Source organism: Phalacrocorax aristotelis, chromosome 12 (assembly GCF_949628215.1).
Source record: "Phalacrocorax aristotelis chromosome 12, bGulAri2.1, whole genome shotgun sequence".
In the NCBI taxonomy this organism is placed as follows: Eukaryota; Metazoa; Chordata; class Aves; order Suliformes; family Phalacrocoracidae; genus Phalacrocorax; species Phalacrocorax aristotelis.
In genome coordinates this window covers 5,522,414-5,542,202 of record NC_134287.1, presented here as the reverse complement: position 1 = coordinate 5,542,202, position 19,789 = coordinate 5,522,414, and the positions used below count along the sequence as shown (strand labels likewise).

At 38.9% G+C, this 19,789-nt stretch overlaps 1 protein-coding gene across 4 annotated transcripts in view; it reads right to left on the bottom strand.

Annotated features, from left to right (window-relative positions):
- The window catches only part of IDE (insulin degrading enzyme), a 74,075-nt gene extending 54,642 nt beyond the window's left edge, over positions 1-19,433 (bottom strand). For 2 of the 4 annotated variants that reach the window (XM_075108194.1, XM_075108195.1), the window contains exons 1-5: positions 18,851-19,090; positions 8,645-8,829; positions 7,033-7,240; positions 6,048-6,217; positions 2,684-2,806 (exon numbers count right to left, since the gene is read on the bottom strand). In XM_075108194.1, coding sequence (XP_074964295.1) covers positions 2,684-2,806; positions 6,048-6,217; positions 7,033-7,240; positions 8,645-8,829; positions 18,851-18,963 — 799 coding nt within the window. In that variant the 5' untranslated portion in view covers positions 18,964-19,090. Of the gene's footprint in view, positions 1-2,683; positions 2,807-6,047; positions 6,218-7,032; positions 7,241-8,644; positions 8,830-18,850; positions 19,091-19,184 lie in introns of those variants that run through there. The other 2 variants (XM_075108197.1, XM_075108196.1) reach the window with 2 other exon arrangements.
- Positions 19,434-19,789: the final 356 nt, after the last annotated feature.

Here is a 19,789-nt window from a genome sequence, read left to right as displayed (position 1 = left end):
ACCCCAAAATTTCACACACATCTGTGACCTGTTTAAGCACGTTTACTTTTACATGCATTCTAGTTTCAGTCCATGACTCTACTACTCTCAAAAAACAAGAGGAAGACCATTTGCAGAAAGAATTTTATGTTGTGCATGAATTCACCTAAACTAACCTATACTGCTTCTTTTGAAATACTGCCTTCAAAATAGCTATCTGCTTAAAAAAACCTGCATGTTGGAGCACTTCTGAATGTGAGAATAAGATAAGAAAGACTCATCTGTCAAGTCTTTTAACACACGCCTTTCAAGGGTGGGTGTTGAAGAAAAAACTGGGCGTTTCTTGGATGTCTCAAAGTACAACCCTAATCCTTGAAATCTTTCAAGAAGCGGTCACCTTGTTAGTCAAAACAATCCCCATTAGATTTACAAAGCAGAATTTTTCCTGCCACACTGAGAGAAACATGCGGGGGGGAGGGGGGGGACCACCCCAATGCAAACCAAGATGGGGCACTGTAGAATAAAGTTTTGTGAACTGCATGTAATTCTATTAAAAAGCACTATTTCTTATCCATATCAGCATTCAGAATCTCTATTTATTTATGTATTAATTAGCACTACTGCTACATTGATAGCAAGGTGTTTCAGCAACGAATTCATGGACTAATACTAACAAGGTTTGTTTTCTGCAGTTTGCTTTTTATGAGTGGAGCTCCCTGAAAATCAGAAAGAATAATCACAGGAAGAATGTGGAACTTGCACATTTTTGAATTTGATGCTAGAAGCAAGGCCTCAAATAGCCAAATCAGTCATTAATATAAAGCCTTCTGGAAAGCAATTGCATAATTCTCCTGCTCAAACAAATAACAGAATGAGAAAAGGTATGTGCCTTTTCAGGGAAAAGGCACTTTTGTCCAAATAGCACCTCACTATTACAGTGACAACTACTTACGTAAATATGACAAACAAGGGTAGTTGCATGGCACTTTGTATACAACCAGGCTAACAAAAAGCCTGAGAGCTACCTTTCAAAACTTTATTTGTAAGATTGAAAGGAAAAAAATCACAAACATCAATGTTTCAAAGGCTCCTAATTTTTCTAAATGTTGAACTATTTACAAGGGCAACCCATGCTGAAAGAATTTGACTTGTAGGAAATGGCTAGTAAAAACATCTAAATTCAGGATTTTAACAAGAATAATTTTTGTGTTTTATAGCAAAAAAACCCCACATATGTGCAAACTGCAGAAATGTTGGAAAGGTAACAGATTTTAAGACTATTTTCTATGCTTTATTGGTATTTGAAACACAGATCTTGTCTGTCCTGGAATGCTGTATGTCCAACAAAGAACTAGTTAAAGAAAAAAAGATGCCTAGAAACTTTGGAAACAGAACTGTTAAATGAGAAAGACAATTTTAATTCAATTGTTTTAAACTCTGGTCAATATTTATTTACCTTCAATTAATAAATAAATATTTTAAAGAAAAGATTTTTATTTTGCTCAGGTAAAATAAAAAGAAGAAAAAAACAACTGAGAAGGGGAAAGCACCTCTTTTAAACAGCAATAAATTCACAACATTGAGAAATATTTACAAGCTATCTTCATCAACATTACAGTGTTTACTTGCAGGAAGTTTCCACTGCTACCAGGAGAATAAGCAAGGCATTTTCATACATGACATACACTAAGCCTACTGGTATTACCTACGCACCTACTAGTAACACATCTGATACCCCACCTTTAGAAAACAAATCTAATATATTTTACTATTCAGATCGCAACATTAAAAAAAACTTTCACCATATTCTAATCAATATATAATGTTACAGCAGATGAGATATAACAATAACTTGAATTAAAAGGAATTAGGGTGCCTGGAACTGCTTCAGTAGTGAGTATATGCACAAAACTTGGACTCAGTTAAGAGGTATAATCCTCACTGTGTTTGCCCACCTTAAAAATCTACAAGAAAAAATGATTCATGTATATGCTATAATTGAAATTACACAGGTGCATTTTGTTAACCAGCTTCATACTCAACATCCTGTAAACAGATAGTTATAAAGGAATATTTCACTTTGCTAATGAATTTTATTCCATTCATACTCAGCATCTGAGCATTACTGTAAAACACCATATAAATACCAGTCTGCCAGTGTATTTTCAAAAAGCAAACCGTTTGCAATGCACTGTTATTAAGCTTTTGGCAAACCTGTGTAAAATATCATCTTGACTGTGGAAGATTTTAAGCAGTAAGAACCTCTGTTAAGTTAATTCAGAAGTAAACTGAAGTAAAGGCTTTTTATCTAAATGTTAGGTTAGGTTTATCCTTTGATAATGCAAAAATGTTTGTTGTATAGGTATAAATCTAAAATATGAAACAGTATCAAAAGCCCTCCCAACATCTGAAACCAGATAGGTGTTAAGTCTTCGTAAGACAAACATACAATGACAGTAACTGGTGACTTGATAATGGCTTTAGAGTTTTCAGCTTATTTTTTCTATTGAAAGCTTATAAACACACGAATTTATACACTGCAAGTTGCTTTGGAGACTTCACTAAACATAAAATTTTGTTTCGTCAGTCTGTATAAGTTTTCCTTTTTTCCCTTCTGTAGATTTTCAGACACTTGCATACACTTCATTTTCTTCAAACATAAATACATGTAAAGTCTTCACTCGACCAACAGAACAAAACTCACCTCTTCCTAAGACACAAATAGCCATTAAATTTGATGAATAATAAGTAGAATGGAACTTCAATAGCTCTTGTCTTACATCTATTCCTTCTTTGGTTGGTCTGGTTTCCAGAGTGAGTTTGTTCCCTGTAACATTAAAAAAAAGTTAACAATACTTGATGTTTATGAATTTACAAATCAAAAAGAAAAACATAAATTACTAAATCTATTTCCCTCCAGATGGATAGCAATTTTAAAAATAATTACTATGCATAATAAGTAAACTGGACCAATACTGTCTCAGCTTACCAGAAACAATAAATACTTCCATTATTAAACTGCACATTCCTAAAGAACTGAGGGTGTTTTAGTCTTCCAAGTTAATCTTTTTAATTTGAATGGGTTATTTCAAAGCAACACAAGTAAGGCCAGGCTCTAATTCAGAAGAAACAGGTTTTTCTTTGGCACATTTGGAGTAGGCTTTACTCCCATATACACACTCCTGTCGTAGGAGTCACTGTGTGAAATTATTTGTGGCAGTGTGCCACAAATTATAGCCTAGTATATTAAATGAAGTAAATAATTACTAATTTACAAACACAATTTGTAAATTGTGACTGTTCAGCGTCTGCTTCACAAACAGCTGAGCTGTTGCTGCAGTAGAGGAACACGACTAGAGAGGAAGGGAGCTACAACTCTCCCTGAGTAAGCCCAGAGGCAGAAGATACCAAACCTTCTCTGTTAAGTTATCCTCCTGTTAAGTAGTGCCATCTTTACATCAACATCAAGCTTTCAATTATTTACTCTTAAGGACATACTCCACATTTATAGCCAAAGCAGAACTCCTGTTTAGTAAAGGTAAGAACTTGAAACAACAGGAAAAAATTAAGAGTCTACAAAGAACACGCTGGATTTTAATCAACTCCACTTCCCATTATGACTAAGCGGGCACACAAAATGGTCAATCAAGAGAATCCACAGACCAGAACTGCAAACTAATACTGTTAACTTTGATACCAGTAACTCCCTTAAGCCACAACCAGACCAGGTACAGAGACAGCAAGGGATGAGGAAGAAGAATAAGGCAAGGCAAGAAGATGTAGCAGAAAAATTGTAGCAGAAAAGTTGACTTGTGTGTGTTTATAGGAAACAGCAACAACAAGAGAAGAGACTGGGAGAGCATACCTGCTCTGCCTATATGCCCGGTGCACAAATCCCACAATCACAGATATAAGTTAATACAAACCAATGAGGCAAAATTAGCTACATAAATAATAGAAAAGTATATTGTCCAGATGCTTGGTGATTAGATACAAGTCTAATTACAAATGCAACAGTCAACAAATCATCATAGAGAGGCTGCCTGAAGCTATATATTGCTTTAATTTCGAAGTTCACATATGAGTCAAAGCAAGGATTTTTTATGACATCTAAAAAGGATAATTAGGTGATTACATTTAAAATATTTTGTCTATATTCCTTACCATCTGCAGACAAATGAAATGCACAAGTTTTAGATACCCTACTGTGTTTATTCGCACAGAATCAATACGTAGGTTAAAATAAAATTTAAAAAATAAAAATAAAGTTTTAGTTCAGTAACTGTGCTATTACAGTACTAGAAAATGGACACTATACAGTGCAGAAGTGCCTGGGAAAATACTTCACACTGTTGAGGGTACTGATGGAGAAGAATTACCATCATAGGCTTTAATTCAGGGAGATGGGTGAATGGTATCTGGAGACAAAATGCACGTCCTAACAAGAAAACTGGAAGATTAAGGTGCATTTGTTTCTCTGGACAGACAAAGAATAATAGAAGGTTTGCTGGCCAAACAGGCTGCACAGCAACGAGCAATGACCTGAAGCAGCAAATGGAGTGACTCCTGTATTCTGCTAGCCTAATGTCTCAGCCGGTCAAAAGGAAACCATAAGAAGGACGCCAACTGCAATTGTCATGAAAACCATACCACAGTTGTCATCTCTTTGGGTAAATAAAAACCAAAGCTGGGCTCTACTGCTGCAAAGTCAGATCTACAGGAAGGCTATGTGCTATAATTTAATTTCAGAATCAGAGCTTGATCTAAGAAGAGGTGAATATGACTACTGCTATCGAATTTGAGCACATTTTGAATATTCTCCCCATGAAAACATTCCACTTGTGTCAGCTATAAAGCCTTCTTAAATCAAAGAAAACTATTTCTGCAACTACCACTTATATTTTCCAAGTGCTGTATAAAAATTAAATAATCTCCTCAGTAGCAGAGATTACAGAATGTACTTTGGATGCTTGCCTACCTATCAATATGTAGTTCCCAAGGCTTATTTCCAAATTTACCTGTTTGGAGAATGCAGTTTCAGACAGCCTCTCTTTATTGGGGAACAGACCAACACATGCTCCTGCAGAAGCTGGCTACCAGCCCCTCAACTATGTCCTCCACCAACAGGTGCAAAAATATTCTTCTCTTTCCTGACATGGAGGAAGAAACCAGTCCTTAAAGCCCATTATTTGCTCTCCCATCATCCTACTGTACCCACTATTTGCATCAACTATTCATCCAGCAAACTGATCCAGCCACAGAACACATTCATGCTCAAGGATTAAACAGTGCAGTGTATGAATTAATAGCCCTGTTACTTTGAAAGTTTCAAAAAGAAATAGAGGCAGAAAATACCTTCCATTAAAAAAAATAAAAACAAACCACATTTATACTTCTGCCAAATCATCAAACATTTGTGGTTTTGACCATAACTACGGTATCTTACTTTAATGCTTTTTAAATTGATGTTTTGGGGTGTTCTTTTTAAATTGTTACTAACCTTTCTGTGAATGATAAAGTCTGAGAAAAACTTACAGCCATAAGACTGGGATTTGTCCAAGACTGTTTTATCTGTCCATTTACAACTGTTGTGGTTTATGCTTAAGGTTTTGGTTTTTTTATTCTTACTCAGTAATTTTCACATTACTTTGCTGATCTTTCTCATTCGACCTAGCCGCTGTCATCTAGTCCTAATGCAATACTAGGTAGCAAAAAGAGGATGTGGCTACCAATTTAAACACAGTTCATTCACTTTGTTATGCACAAAGACTTAACAGTACCAAATTATGACAAATCCAGTAACTAAAAAACAGCATTCACTGCAGTAATAATCAGAATCATAAAGGATGCTTCATCACTGTACTGCAAGTCTTGGATCACTCTGTTTCCTATATTTTTGCCTAGCTCTGGTCTACAATGTGGAAAACAGGATAAAGCACCATTCTAAACGTGTATAGAGAGGAAAAAAAGGGAATTGTTTCAGTCTGTCTTTAACAATTTTACGTAAACAATAATACCATGTACATTACACAGAACTCCAGTGGATGGATAATTATATTCTGACAAACCTGTTCCAAATTTACTGAAGGGATGATTGGGGTTTCCAGTAGCCTTCTCCAACTGAAACAACCTCCAGGCATCATTCATCAGATTCTTCTCATGCTCAGAATCAACAGCATTCACTTCCCTGTCTTTGCAGCTTTCATCAAACAAAGGGCAAAGGAAAAACTGGGCAAATCTGAACAGAAAAAAAATTAATTCAAGTCAAGAATACTGTACATAAATGGCAACAGAAAACTACGAAGCTTGGTACCTCCTGAAAACAGCTGAATGTGTTTTTTTAATGGAGAATTTATAAATTCTGTAATGTTTCTGACACTGATTCAGTATTTTTATTTCTCCATTTCTTTACCTATAAATGCAGACAACAACATATTAATAATATAAAGTACTACAAGGATTAAGGACCTTGCATCACAATTCATACACTGAAAATTCTACTGCTTTGAAGTTTATCTGCAAGAGGCTCTCAATCTCGCAAATCAAATCAGCCTTGTCCAACATCCAGGGAAAATCCAAAGAGAAAATCCACCATTTCCCTCACTGACCACACACCTGTTGCTTTCTGTCCCCTCCCACAAAAGGCAGAGATTTCAGTGAGCTCCCTTTACTAAAAGCATCCTAATATATTTCTAGATTTCATCCTCCTTTTGCTATCAATGAAATAAGGATCCTATGGGAACCATAGTATTTGACCATACAGAGTATTTGCACAATGCAGAAGTTCATGATCATATTGTGTGCCCCACATTTCCAAAAATATTCACTGTAACCTTTGAACTTCAAAAATTTTGCCTCAGTGAAGAACTCTGCTAGCTGAAAAAAATCTAAGCAAACTTCTGAACTGAAAAATACCTGGTATCAGTTTTAAGAAAAGATAGTGCAGTCAACTTTTTCTTTAACATCATAAAGATAAAACTATCAAAAAAACTTTTACACAATTTCAAATAGCACCTATGTAACAAAAGAATAAATGTAAAAAAATGCCTTTACCTGTCTAGTGCACCTTCTAGATGTTCATGTGACACATCAAAGTAATAGTTGGTATGTTCTCCACTCGTGAAAGCATTTGAGCTCCCGGCATGCTCACTAAGAAATTGGCTATACTCATTCTCTTTTGGATATTTCTTGGTTCCCAGGAACAGCATATGCTCACAAAAATGACTAAGCCCAGCAATGTTGGGGGGATCAGACAATGATCCTGCAGGAGAGAAAATTTCAAATAACCATTCATAAAAAGTAATACTAAAATGTTAAGTCTTTTAAAGTGCTTTATATTACAGTATGTTGCCTCAGCCAATTATATAAATTCTATAAATGTAAGCAGACACTTGTTCAGCTATAGTCAACTAAACTCAATCTTAAAAAAGAAAAAAATTTACAATGAGTAACTGAACCAATTAGGGTCGCAAATTGCCTGTGCAGATCAGCCTGCATTGCCTTATAGACACTATTTTTCAACTGAAGTCCATGACTCATAATCTCTAAAGACATAGCAGGTCACAATGTCCTGACTTCTATACCTTGACTTTAATAACTACACTGTGTTAAAAAGGCAGCAATTATGAACCACAATTTAGGAGGTATTTTCCTGTGGTTTATATGACAAGCGATAACCTGTAATTGCCTGAACACAAGCAGCTATTAATGACCAGCTAGTAGGTGTGAAGGCTTAAAAGACAATACTGATGTGCAAGAAAGGAAGCCAGAAACATGGACGTTTGAGTCCAGCAGTCCGCCTCTGGAGTATGCAACAATGTGCAATGGGGGAGTAGAGATTAAGGCAACAGATACATCTGCTCCAGTACACGTGCAGGAACTGGATGCTGTGGCTGGCTATTACTGTTGTAGTACCTAACAAAACCACATTTGGGATCCTCTGAACTAGACAGTGACTTGTGACAGCCATCTCCTTAATAAAAAGGCCAAGAGTTTTCAAAGGTACTCTGCTACTTCTGTCCTCACACCAACAGCAGCAAGAGTTCCCAACTACAAACAGGGCAAGAGGATGCTCACATAATGAGCAAAGATACTTAGGTAATGTGTACATGCATCATACTTTCCAAGCAACTGAGAAACTACTCAAGCTTGAGAAATACCTCAGAAATAAGAAAAGGCCTCCATTATTCCAAAGAGTCAAGGTAACTGCCCTCCCCTTCTATTTCCAGTATTTCTGTTTGCACACTTAAGCATCACTGGAGTTAGGGAGTGCCTCTCCAACTCCTCCAGCACTACAGCATTTTCTCACCTCCACACATCAACAACTTAACATGAAAGAAAAGTCTGACATGACAGATGGAGCTGTCTGAAATAATTGCACTCACACCCGCCCCTTTTCTGCTTACAAAAGATCTTTCATAACATGAAACTTAATGGTTAAAAGAGTCTTTCCACTGACTGAGCTACACTTGAGTAAACAAAGTGTACAATAAGAGAATTTAATTAGCTCTAATAATTTTCAACTTCATGTGTCGAAGAAACTCAAAACTACAATAAAAGGCTAGGCTGCCAGCCGGGATACCACTCCTGACAGTTTTGCAATTAAGAGACCAAAACTTAAAGCATTTTTATTAATGACATAATGAACACAACATTCATTAAATACCTATGTGTACATCAAGTGCTGCTGAAGACTTATCTGTGGTGGGGTCACTAATGAGAAGAGCTTTAATGCCATTTGCCAATTCCAGTCCACGATATTCTCGTTTATCCTCAGGTGATTTGATAATTTCATTTGTTATTCTCTTAATAGCTGGATTGTTCATTTTGTTGTTTGTCTCTTTCTGAAACCTTTAAGAAAGCAGAAGAAATTTCATTCACTCTTTTTACTTAAGCCCTGTTAATATTTTAATATCAAGTTAGAGAATACTGGGCAATACTGACAGCAAGAAATTTAGTTCTGCACAAAACTCATAGAACTTAAAAGTTCTTAAGAACTTAGAAGGCTTAAAAGTATAGTTCAGATACTAAGACATATTACTGTTAAAACAACAGAAAAAAAAAGACCAAACAACATGGTAAAATTGTAGATCATGTAATTCAGTGTTTCAAGTTTCATACTAACGGTAATTTAAAAAATAACTTAGTACAGAAATATCATCCCCTTAGTCAATTATGATAAAAATGACATTAAATGAAGCATACATTGCTATCTCAAGTATACTTTCAAGCTTCAGGAAAGTATTTCAGGGTCTGAATTGGTAGTTATATTATTAATGCTGCAACTTTGCCACTGTCAGATAAACAAAATTTTGCTAATAAACCACTGGATTTGTACACTCAAGCAGGAAAGGGTGACACCATTTACAATATTGCCATAAAAATACAAACACACTACAGAATTGCCATGAGAAACAGGAATAGACTGTCTCACCTGTTTAAACTCCTACTATTAGTTTAACAAACATGCTACGAGACTGGCTTCTTTACTGGCACAATTTTGAAATACTAAGAAACGAAGTCTGATTCTTAAGTTAGAAACTCTGGTTATTCAATTTGTTTAAACGTGAAGCAAAAAGGTGAGACATTCAGACTTGGATATTTGGGGACATAGAGTGGAACCACTTGGCTGCATGTTAAAAACACAAAAACCACCAACACAAAAAAACCCTGAACAAACCACACAGACACACACACACAAATAAGCAAACCCCAGAAACAGGAAATCAGAGCCAGCATGTGGTATATTCCTGTATGTAATAGCCACAGGAAGGGTTTTAGAACGGGGCCTGTTACAAATACATAGTACCAACCAAACTCTTATCTTTTCCTGTGGTGAAATGTTGCTTGCCATATTGCCAAGTAACTTATGACATGAGCTCCATTAGTCATTGCTGAACTTACAAAGAAAACCAGATCCGAGTCTAACTCCCCACAACAAAACATACACAGAGGCATGAGAAATCCTGTATGGTCCTGTCAGTATCACATAGATAACAAGGAGTTTGAAAGTATTTACTTTTCCATTTTCAGGTTGTACAGTTCAAGGAACTTTATCCAAGTTTTAAGACTACATACAAGCTTTAAGACTATATGGGATGTGGAACATGAAGAACTGCAGTGTTCTCAACATACTTATTCTTTCAGGTGTTCAGTCATGACATTTTAACTAACTCCCTAGCTAGCACATCAACTGCATACTCAATGTTACCAGGTACACAACAAGAAACTTTGGAAAAGAAAATCTGGTTATATATTTTATTTACAGTTTACAATTACAGATGAAAAAGGGAGTCAGCTAATAAAATCTCCTTCCTAAAGTACTGTATTATGCTCAAAACAGAAAGCAGTTCTGCAAGCTACTGTCCCTCCGGATTATCTCCTTCCCATTTATTCATGTAATTCTATAACTCTATGGTATAAAAACAACAGCCAACTTGAAGCGAGCAGAGGCACAGTCATCAGTGTTGGTGTTATAATGGGGCTGATAAAGAGCTCATTATTAACAGCATGTTAATGATAAAGTTCATGAACATAATGTCCACAGCAGAATGAATGAAAAACAGTGTTTCACAAACAGAAAATGAAGATTTTACCTGTAGCAGAGTGAAAGTTTGTGCAAGACTGGATTTATGCTTTAGGAAGGATACATATGTAAACTGGAGAAGATATTGCGCAAATAATGATTAAAAAAAAAAGCTGTAAAGTATGCATTAAATCCTTGAATACCTTTGAAAGACATAAAAAGATTATTTTGGAACTTTTACATAGACTGAAGTTATTACGTGCCCTTATATGAAAGAAAGCAAAATTACAAAGAGGAATTATAATCCAAATTAAAAAATGGACGCACTGAGCACAGAAAGCATTGATGAATAATCAGAAAGTCTCTAAGCAAAAGCCATGAACAATATGAAGTAACTTTTTAAAATGTGCAGCTCAATGCATTTTAGAAGGAAACACTTCCACTAGTAAACCGTGGTTCTCATACCGTGAATTACTTAAAAAAAAAAAAAAGCAGTCAAACTTAATTGCTAAACAGTAACTGAAATGCCAAATTTAAATGTCTACACTTTCATTTAAACCTGTCATTTATCCACTACTTTAACCCTGTACTCAGGCTAATCCTGTGTGGAATATCTATGGGCTTCCTTCCTCTGAAAAAATGCAGATACCATTCAAAAACAAAGGATACTCCAAGTATGGCAACATCTATGTTTCTCTGCATCAACAGCACTGATATAATCCATGCTTATGATTTCAAAAAATGCCTCCTTGTTCAAAGTTCAGAGTATTTCTACTTAGGACTCTATTAAACTTATACTGTAAAATTTATGAAGTGAGAATAAATACTAGTTTTCATAGATTAAAATCTTCATTGTATTTCACTTGCACACAATTCTGTTGGACTGACAAATATAAGTATGTAGGAGAGCAAGGAGGACTGAATCTCCTGATTTCATGTCTGCTAAGGAACACTTGGTTTTCAGCTAAAATATTCCATCTCATTAAGATACTAGTTGCTTATCGTAAGATGCATATATACTATAAACTTCAAGGGTTTTTTTAAATGTTATACACTTTCCTTATCATCTGATATCTCCTTGTAATTTCTACACCACATCATTAAGTCACAGAACTTTACTGTTTGCTCAGATGACTCAACCTTCCAATGTGATTCATCAAATTACACAGCTTCTGTGAAATTTTATGAAATTTCAATTGATGTCTTGTGAAGCTGTACACCTCCACTTCATTTTATTATCTTTCCGTACTTCTGCCTCCTTCATAGGCTACCTCCAGGTTGGTAGTCAAATTTCAGTACAGGAAAAACCTACAATTTTCAAAAGGTCAAAATCAGTAATTAAGGCTTCAAACCAAGCACTTAAACTTGTATCTCTGTCTTCATTGTTATTTCAGTGGGCACTGTGAATACAGCGCACTCAACTTCACATGGGTCTGCATGATTAATCCACAATTATCCCCCTGCAAACTACAGGGTAGTACCAGAAAACTCATATAAAAACAAGAGCAGATCAACTACACAATACTCCTAGAAAGCAACACATCGAAAGAACAAGACCAATACCTTCCTGCTTAAGTACCATTTCTCCTGGTGTTACGTTACTACAACAACTAGAAAAGACAATTTCATTATAATACTTACACTAAAGTATAATACTTTATACTCTTAAGTATAAATACTTAAGTATTTGTATTCTTAAGGAGTAAACTCTAAGACATAATATTCAACATTTCCTCTTATGAGTGCTTTTCTGTGCAACTTTTAAGATCTCCAAGTGCAATTGCTTTATAACAATACCATGTTCTATTCTTTCACACAAGAATCCTAAAACACTACAAAGCACTTTCTGACAATAGAACTGCTTTTGACCATAGGAGAGAAGTAATGGAAACAGAAAGAATTCTGTATTTCTTGTGGTTTTTGAGAAGTAGATTAATTCCTAAAGTAGTGTTCAGGTGCTGTCTTGAACTACATGTGCTGTATCTACTTGCTATGCCGCCATTACAGTAAGCATTGAACACTGATGGTCAGTAGCAAAGAAATTAATCTACAAACTAGATTCTATGTTTATTCCGGAGCTAATATCCTAATTAAAATGTCATTAAAAGAAATACTGTCTACTTTCACAAAACAGAAGCAACAGAGAAAGACGGCAGGAACAAATAGAAAGCGTTACTGTGGCACTGGGAATTCTTCCACTGGCTCAAAAATTACAGGTGGCAAGATGACAGAGCTAGAAAGAAGATAAAGGAATGGGGATGTTTGAACTGAGAGCAGCGTCCCTATTCAATGACAAGGAAATAACAAACATTCTTCCTCCTCATCAAAATTACTTCACTTGTACAAGAAAAGTATCAGTTAAAACAGATGCTGAATTTTAAGCTATAGCCCTTTGAAGTAAAATTGTATTCTATTCTTTGAGGCCCTGTTTTTGTAATGATTTCCAGGCAGGCAGTCCCCTGGAACCAGCAAGGCTCTCTGGGGATGTCAGGTTCCACCTGCAAACAGAGTATTACAGAGTGGGATTAAGTGATATATGATTCTGCCCAACTATTTTAATCTTGCAAAAACTATTTTAGTAAACTTACTTTAATTAAAAGTCAGCCAGTGTAGTCAAATCTTAGTTCAATGTTTGAACAATTAAAGGACTGTATTTGAAAACCAATTAACAGGAACTCCTGAGGGTTGCTTCAACGCAAGAGCGTAACTAGCTAATAAAAATATGACCCCCAAAGTACAAACTCTAAAGTGCTTTTCAAGATTTTTTTTCCATGACAGGCTGCACATATTGAAGTCAAAGGCTGGTACATAGGTCGGAGCCCGACGAATGGCTACAAACACTAATCAGCCTGAAGTAACCAGACAAATGGCAATAAACAGTTACCAGCTCAGCAGATTTTGATGCTTGCTTTCAATTTATATCAGTTGCTTTAAAATTTGGGGTTTGTTCAAAGCTTTTATACAGCTGAACCCAAATTACTTCTATGGACACAGCTGTGGGTGTTGCAACATACTCACTTTAAGTTTACACTTCTATACACTAGGATCTGAATTGCTCCGCGTTTTCAACTTGTATTTCACCTGTATTTTGAATACACTCAATATGTTATGCTGACTGCAATACAATTGTTATTTAAGCTCTGTGTCTTTGAAACTATACAAAGACCACAATAATGTTCAATCTCACATTTTGCACCTGTTCCAAGTTCTGCATTTTATTTATATCAAATTCTTTTTAGTTTTTGGGTTGGTTTTTTTTTTCATTCCAAACTTAATTGCCTACCATTTACCAGAGCGAGGTGAACCTTTGTGGAGCCAAAACCTCTCTCTGCTCTGTCCTGCAAGAGAGCTACCATTGGTAAGGTGTTCTCTATATTATTTACTAATCCATCTTGGTGTACAGTTCTTAGTAACTTACACTAATACTTCCTCAGCTGCAAATGCCTGGAGTGAAAGAAGTGCTGTGTACTTCAGCAGGAGGCCCAGTGCTGCAGAACTAACAGTCAGAGTTTTCTCACCTGTCTGACAGGGATGACAGCACTGAACTGAGCATTCTGGAGGAGTCCATGAACTTCTTCAGTTGCAGGCTTGCGCCTTTGCAACAATAAAATAAATCTCCATTCTCCCAGATGTCTTCACCCCACCTCTTCGTCTCCTGCACCTACCTCTCTTCACAATAGCAACAGAATTCGATGGCATTGTGACATCCTCGTACATGTAACAGTGACATTACCAGTAAGTCAACCAACAATCTACCTCGTCTCTTAACTTTTCGATTCACTTGTATGCTATTATTAAAAATTATTTTTTAGACTAAACTGTAGGCAGTACAGGTTTTTTCCTAAGATCAGACAAATCTTTTTACTAAGGTCTGTTACCAAGAATGTAATTTTAAAAATGCAGCAGAGAAAGAGTAATCTCAAAAACAACCAAAAAAATCAACTCAGGGGACCATTACCATAAAGGATACTTCAGGAGACTATCCATAACTTTTTCAGGTTACAAGTTCATCCGTAGACAAGCCGAACAATCCTTCTTTTACACACTTAGAGATTAAAACAGTTCACATTATTCAACATTCATAAAGCATCAATCTTCTGTGAATTTACTTGTCACGATGCTAGCGAATGTATAAGATCCCAACACATCCCTGATGCTGATCTAAATAAATCTGATTGCATACACAGCCAGATAGACTGCATAAATAGATAAACTGTTCAAAATGTTAACATGTTTTATCACTTTTAAACTCATGAGGAATTCAGCGTATTATTTCATACATAAAAACTCCAGCTACAAAGACCCACAATGATTTAATCAGTGCTACCAAGTTATTAAGAACAACTAATCATGCCAAATCAGGCAAGTCTGAAGATGATGAATATTTATAAGGTTTTGATATGTAGTTCATTTTGAAGATATTGTGAAGTCTCGCTACAATTAAAGCATTTTCAGAACCTCAGTCTGCAGCTTTTTGCCAAGTCTGTAACTGACTCAGAAAATTCCCTCCTAATGACGGTGGCGAGGGCAGATGCCTGCCTTGCTCTCATTCCCAGAAGGTTCCAACTTCTACAGCTTCTAGATCACAGCAGTAAAACTTGGTCTGCCACAGGTTTCACTGCCAATGTGACAGTAGAAACACCGGTGTTACACACCAGCGTACAGTAATTACCAGCAGCATTAATGAGACAATATCACGTGTGATCTGGGCAAAAACAAAGGCCCTGGTAGCTTCACAGGTAAGATCAGGCCCCAGCTGAGTAACTGGCCTGAGCAGTAAAATAATGTGTGTTTTCAAAAGTCTTGTGTTGGTCAAACAGGATGGGATATACAACCAGGAGCTAACATGAAGCTAATTTACTGCCCTAAAACTACATTCCTTAACTTGACCATTCCAGTTTCCAAAGCACTGGGTAAAAACGTCAAACAAAAAGGCAGGACTTCATACAATCTGATTTCAGACATAGTAATAAAGGATAACAAGTTTTTAAGAATTTCTAAATCGCTTCAGCTTACTTTTCCTATCTCTTAAAAAATTGCCCCAAACAATTCATCAAAACATACCCTCCAGGGCAAAAAAGTTTTAACCAGATTCACCAGAAACGGAAAACAACGGAAATTAATCTTTCCCTAGCACTTCTTTGCTCCCTTTTTTTTTTTTACAAGGTTGCTAAAACTTAGGCAAATTTCAAAAGGGTTTTGAAGCCTTTAAGTATTTGAAAGATTGGTTATCTTTTAAATTTAAGTAAAAATATTTATTTTTAACCTTTAGACAATATGATGATATAGGATCTTCAGAGTGATTTCACAAATCTGGCATTGTATTTGGCTTGCATTATCATCTTCATCAGAGTCTCAAATTGCGTGCTAAGAACAAGACTGATAAGACTAGTTTCTGTGGTACATGACCAGCTGCTTGAAAGTGTATTTTACTAATTTTCTTCAGAAATGTACTCATTAATTCAATTAACTGCGTTATGCATTGAATACTTGCCGGTCAGTGCAGTGGTTCTCATTCTCTCTTCCTCCCTCCCTGATATTTTTCCTCCACCAGAGCCGCAGGACTTGGTTCAAAACCACAGTGCAGCAGTGGTGTCTGCACACACTAGGAAACATAAAACTGGATGCTACAGGAGAGACCTCTGTGCTTTATTCTAACTGTATTTTGATGTGTATTTCATACATTTTATCTGGAAGTAGCACATCAGATTGCCCGAGACTCTTCGTAAAGCCAACTTGCTTAACACTTTATGCTACCATCTGTCTCATACCCTCAAAAAGAAAAACTTGTGAGGTCTGAATTAAAAAAACAAGATGAGACTAAAACTTTAGTTACACTGCATAACAACAAGAAATACATAGAAAGATGAGAGAACTGTCATGAAAATCTGATCTAGCAACAAAAACAAAGAACTTTAAGATTCTGAATCATGAGAAGTACTGTAATCCCACAATAAGTGCAATTGCTTATCTAACACTAGAGCTTTGACATAACCAACAGACCTGTAACAACGAGCTGTTTACAAGGGTCAGTGGTGTGTTTCAACAAAGGAAAGAATGGCTGTTTACCTATTTTGTGTTTTAGTTTTCATGATTTTGGACAATTCAGTTCTAGTTCTACTGTTAATGCTGTAAGTAAAGTCTCAACTCCACAGCATTTTTTCCCATTTCAGTTGTTCAGGCAAGCGATAGTTCTGACTCATTCTAAAAACAAGTTGCAGAAGGTCAGATCTAAACAGAAAGCTACAGCGAAGCAACTTTCAAACAAGCTCCATCAAAAATTACCTTATTACATAGATGCAGTGCTATCTCATAAGCATGTTTTATCAATTTACGGACGTCATAAAAGCTAAGAACTTAAAGATGCTCATCCACAGATCATGCATATACATATACATAACTTACACACAAATCCGATTAAATCAGTTACTCTACAGATGTTTTTTTATTACAAACTTTTTTATTCCTACCTTGTTAAAAGATCAATTTATCAAAATTATTATGAAAGCATCTAATACAGTAAAACTAATATATCAAAAATATCAACCCAACATGTTATCTCTCAAACAGTCTGACAGTATTTTTACTAAATGACTTCAACAATAACCTGCAGTGACCCCAAGCTGGGAGCCTAACACCTGCCAGTTCAGTGAAACACTGGAGGTAAGGAACTTTCTGTCCCTTCCCTCTTTCTTCTTCTGGACCTAACAGGGTATGGAACTACTCCTGTATTCATGTGCAAAGTTAGTTATATCCTTGACACTTTGATCGAATTCCCAAAGGTACCGTTTCATCTCAGGTATTAAGCCAATGCCTTACAAGGGGCTAAAGACAGAAGGGGAAGAGAAGCAAAAAAAAGCACGCAAACAAGCAAATATGAACCCTTCTAGGGACTTCCCAACTAGAATAGATAATTTAATGAGATGAAAAGGAGAAGTTCTAACCGAGAAATAATCTTGCTACTTGACACTTAGACGAAGGTTAAAAATTATATGAGAAGAAAAAGTTAAAGCTGAAAAAAGGTGAAAGGATGAACAAAATTCAGAAATAGAAACAGGGAACATGTAATTGAAAAAAAGATTCTTAATTTTCACGTGTTCACCATCTTAAAAAACATCATCACACAGAAGCACTATGTGAGCTCTCATTTCATTACTATTTCTGTAAATCCTAATTGACAATTAAAAAACGGATTATTAAATCACGGTTGTAGGCAGTATGAAAAAACAACAGGCCTACTGACATATGTAAAGCTAAGTCCGAATACTGCATATATTCACATGCTTAAAGAGGAGTAATCTAGCCTGAGAAAAGCATTGGCTCCGAAAGCACGCTGTGGATTACCTTTCCAATACTGAAGCATACATAGCAATTACGAACAATAACAGTGCATCCGGATTTTGACATGCGAGCGCTGACAGCATGAGTCATCATAACTCACTTTTTTTTACCCTGAAAGATGCTACTTTTCACGTCTCTTACTTTCGCAGTGTTAAATATGGGGTTTGCTATTAAGATAACAGATACAGTGTTAGAGGAAGAAAGAAAACAATTTAGCCTCTTTCCCTTACCCAGCTGGTTTCCTAGAAAAACTTTGCCGAGTCGTTATGCAGTTTAATTTGCCCCTAAAGCGGGCCATGCCAGGGCTCCCGCCCGCTCCTCCCTCGACCGAGGTTCCTCACTGTCTCCGCTGGAATTGGTGGCACAAACACACACACACACACAAAACCGAGACCCACACAACGCCAGTGCCAGACAGCTCGTCACAAACTGAAGAGGCCGCTCCCATCAACTTTGGCTAACTCCGATAGCGATTTCTTTTTAAAGAATTTAAACTTTTATAGTATGTATGGCTTAAGAAGACACGGCAAGTTAAGCAACGTGAAAATTCCAGGTGTCTGTTTTTTTGGGGGGGACACACCAAGAAAGCAAGTCCACCGGGGAACTAAAGCCGCACCGCGGCCGTGCGGCTGGTAACCAAGCCAGCTTTGTCACCGCCGGTGCAGCTGGAGACACCGAGGCGGGCACCGGGCCCCGCCGGGGGCGGGCAGGGCACCCCAGGGCTGAGGGAGGCCTCCCGGCCCACACGCGCCCGCCGCCCCCGGCTCCCCCACCGCTTCCCCCCGAGAGCCCCGCCCGCCTTCCCGCGGCCCGGGCTCCCCCGGCTCCCCGCGCACCCCGGGGCGAAACCATGCTCAGGGTAGGGCCGGCGCTCCCCCGGCCGCACAAGATGCCCCCGCCGCCACATCTTACACAACACAGCGGGGGACAGGAGCGGATCCCCGACCTCTCGCATGGCCCCGGCCCCGGGGGCCCGCCCCGGCCCCCAGCGCACAAGCACCGTACCCGAGAAAGCTGCGCCGCCGGCACTGAGGGAAGAATCGGGAGGCCGGGGCGGCCCAGGGGCGCGCTAAGACCAGCAGAGCCCGCCTCACCACAGGAAGGAGCCACTGCCGCATATCCCGGCCCCGCCGCCAGCGCCCGGCCTCTCCTCGCCGCTGCCGCCCGCCCCGGCCCGGCTCCGCTCGCCTCAGCACACGCCGCTCCCCGGCGCCATCTTCTCCGCCCGCCTCCCCTCGCCGCCTGGCCAATCCCTCCCCAGCGCCCTCGGGGTCCCGTCCGCCTTCCTCGCCCGGCGGGGCCGCCACCGCCACCGCGCCGGGCCTAGCGGGGCCCGTACCTGGGGGTGCGGAAAGCTGCCTCTGCTGCCAGGAGGGCCGGGGCTGCAGCTGCGGCTGGGGAGGGGGCAGGGGGCCTCTGGGAGGAGGCGGAGGCGGTGGAGGGGGTGGGTGGCTGGGCGGGGAGCCGGGGCGACACTTGTCGCGGCGGGGGGGAGACGGGACCGGAGAGCCGCGCCCTGCAGAGGCGGACGGGGCTGCGGCGGGAAGGGCACCGGAGCGGCCGCGCCGCCGCCGCGGGGCTGGGTTGCGCCTGCCGAGGGACCGTGCGGCGGCCCGGCGCAGAGGGAGCGGCCCGCCCGCTTCCTGGTGGCCGGGCTCCGAGTCCCTGCCGGCGACAGCCCAAACAAAAGGTAATTAGACGCCTCGTAATTTGAGTGCAGCGGGTGCGGTGCCGTGCCGAGCGGACCTGAGATTTCAGATCTCCCAGGGCAGCGGGTGTCAAAATCTTCCCTCCCCCTGGGGAGAGAATTTACCCGGCGGGCGCTCGCCGTCGGGGGCCTGCTCGCTGCTGCCGGGGTCTGCAGCGCCGGGGTCTGCGGCGGGCACACGACTCTTCTTGCAGGACTGGGTGTGTGAGGTGCAAATGCTGGAAGAGGCTGAACTT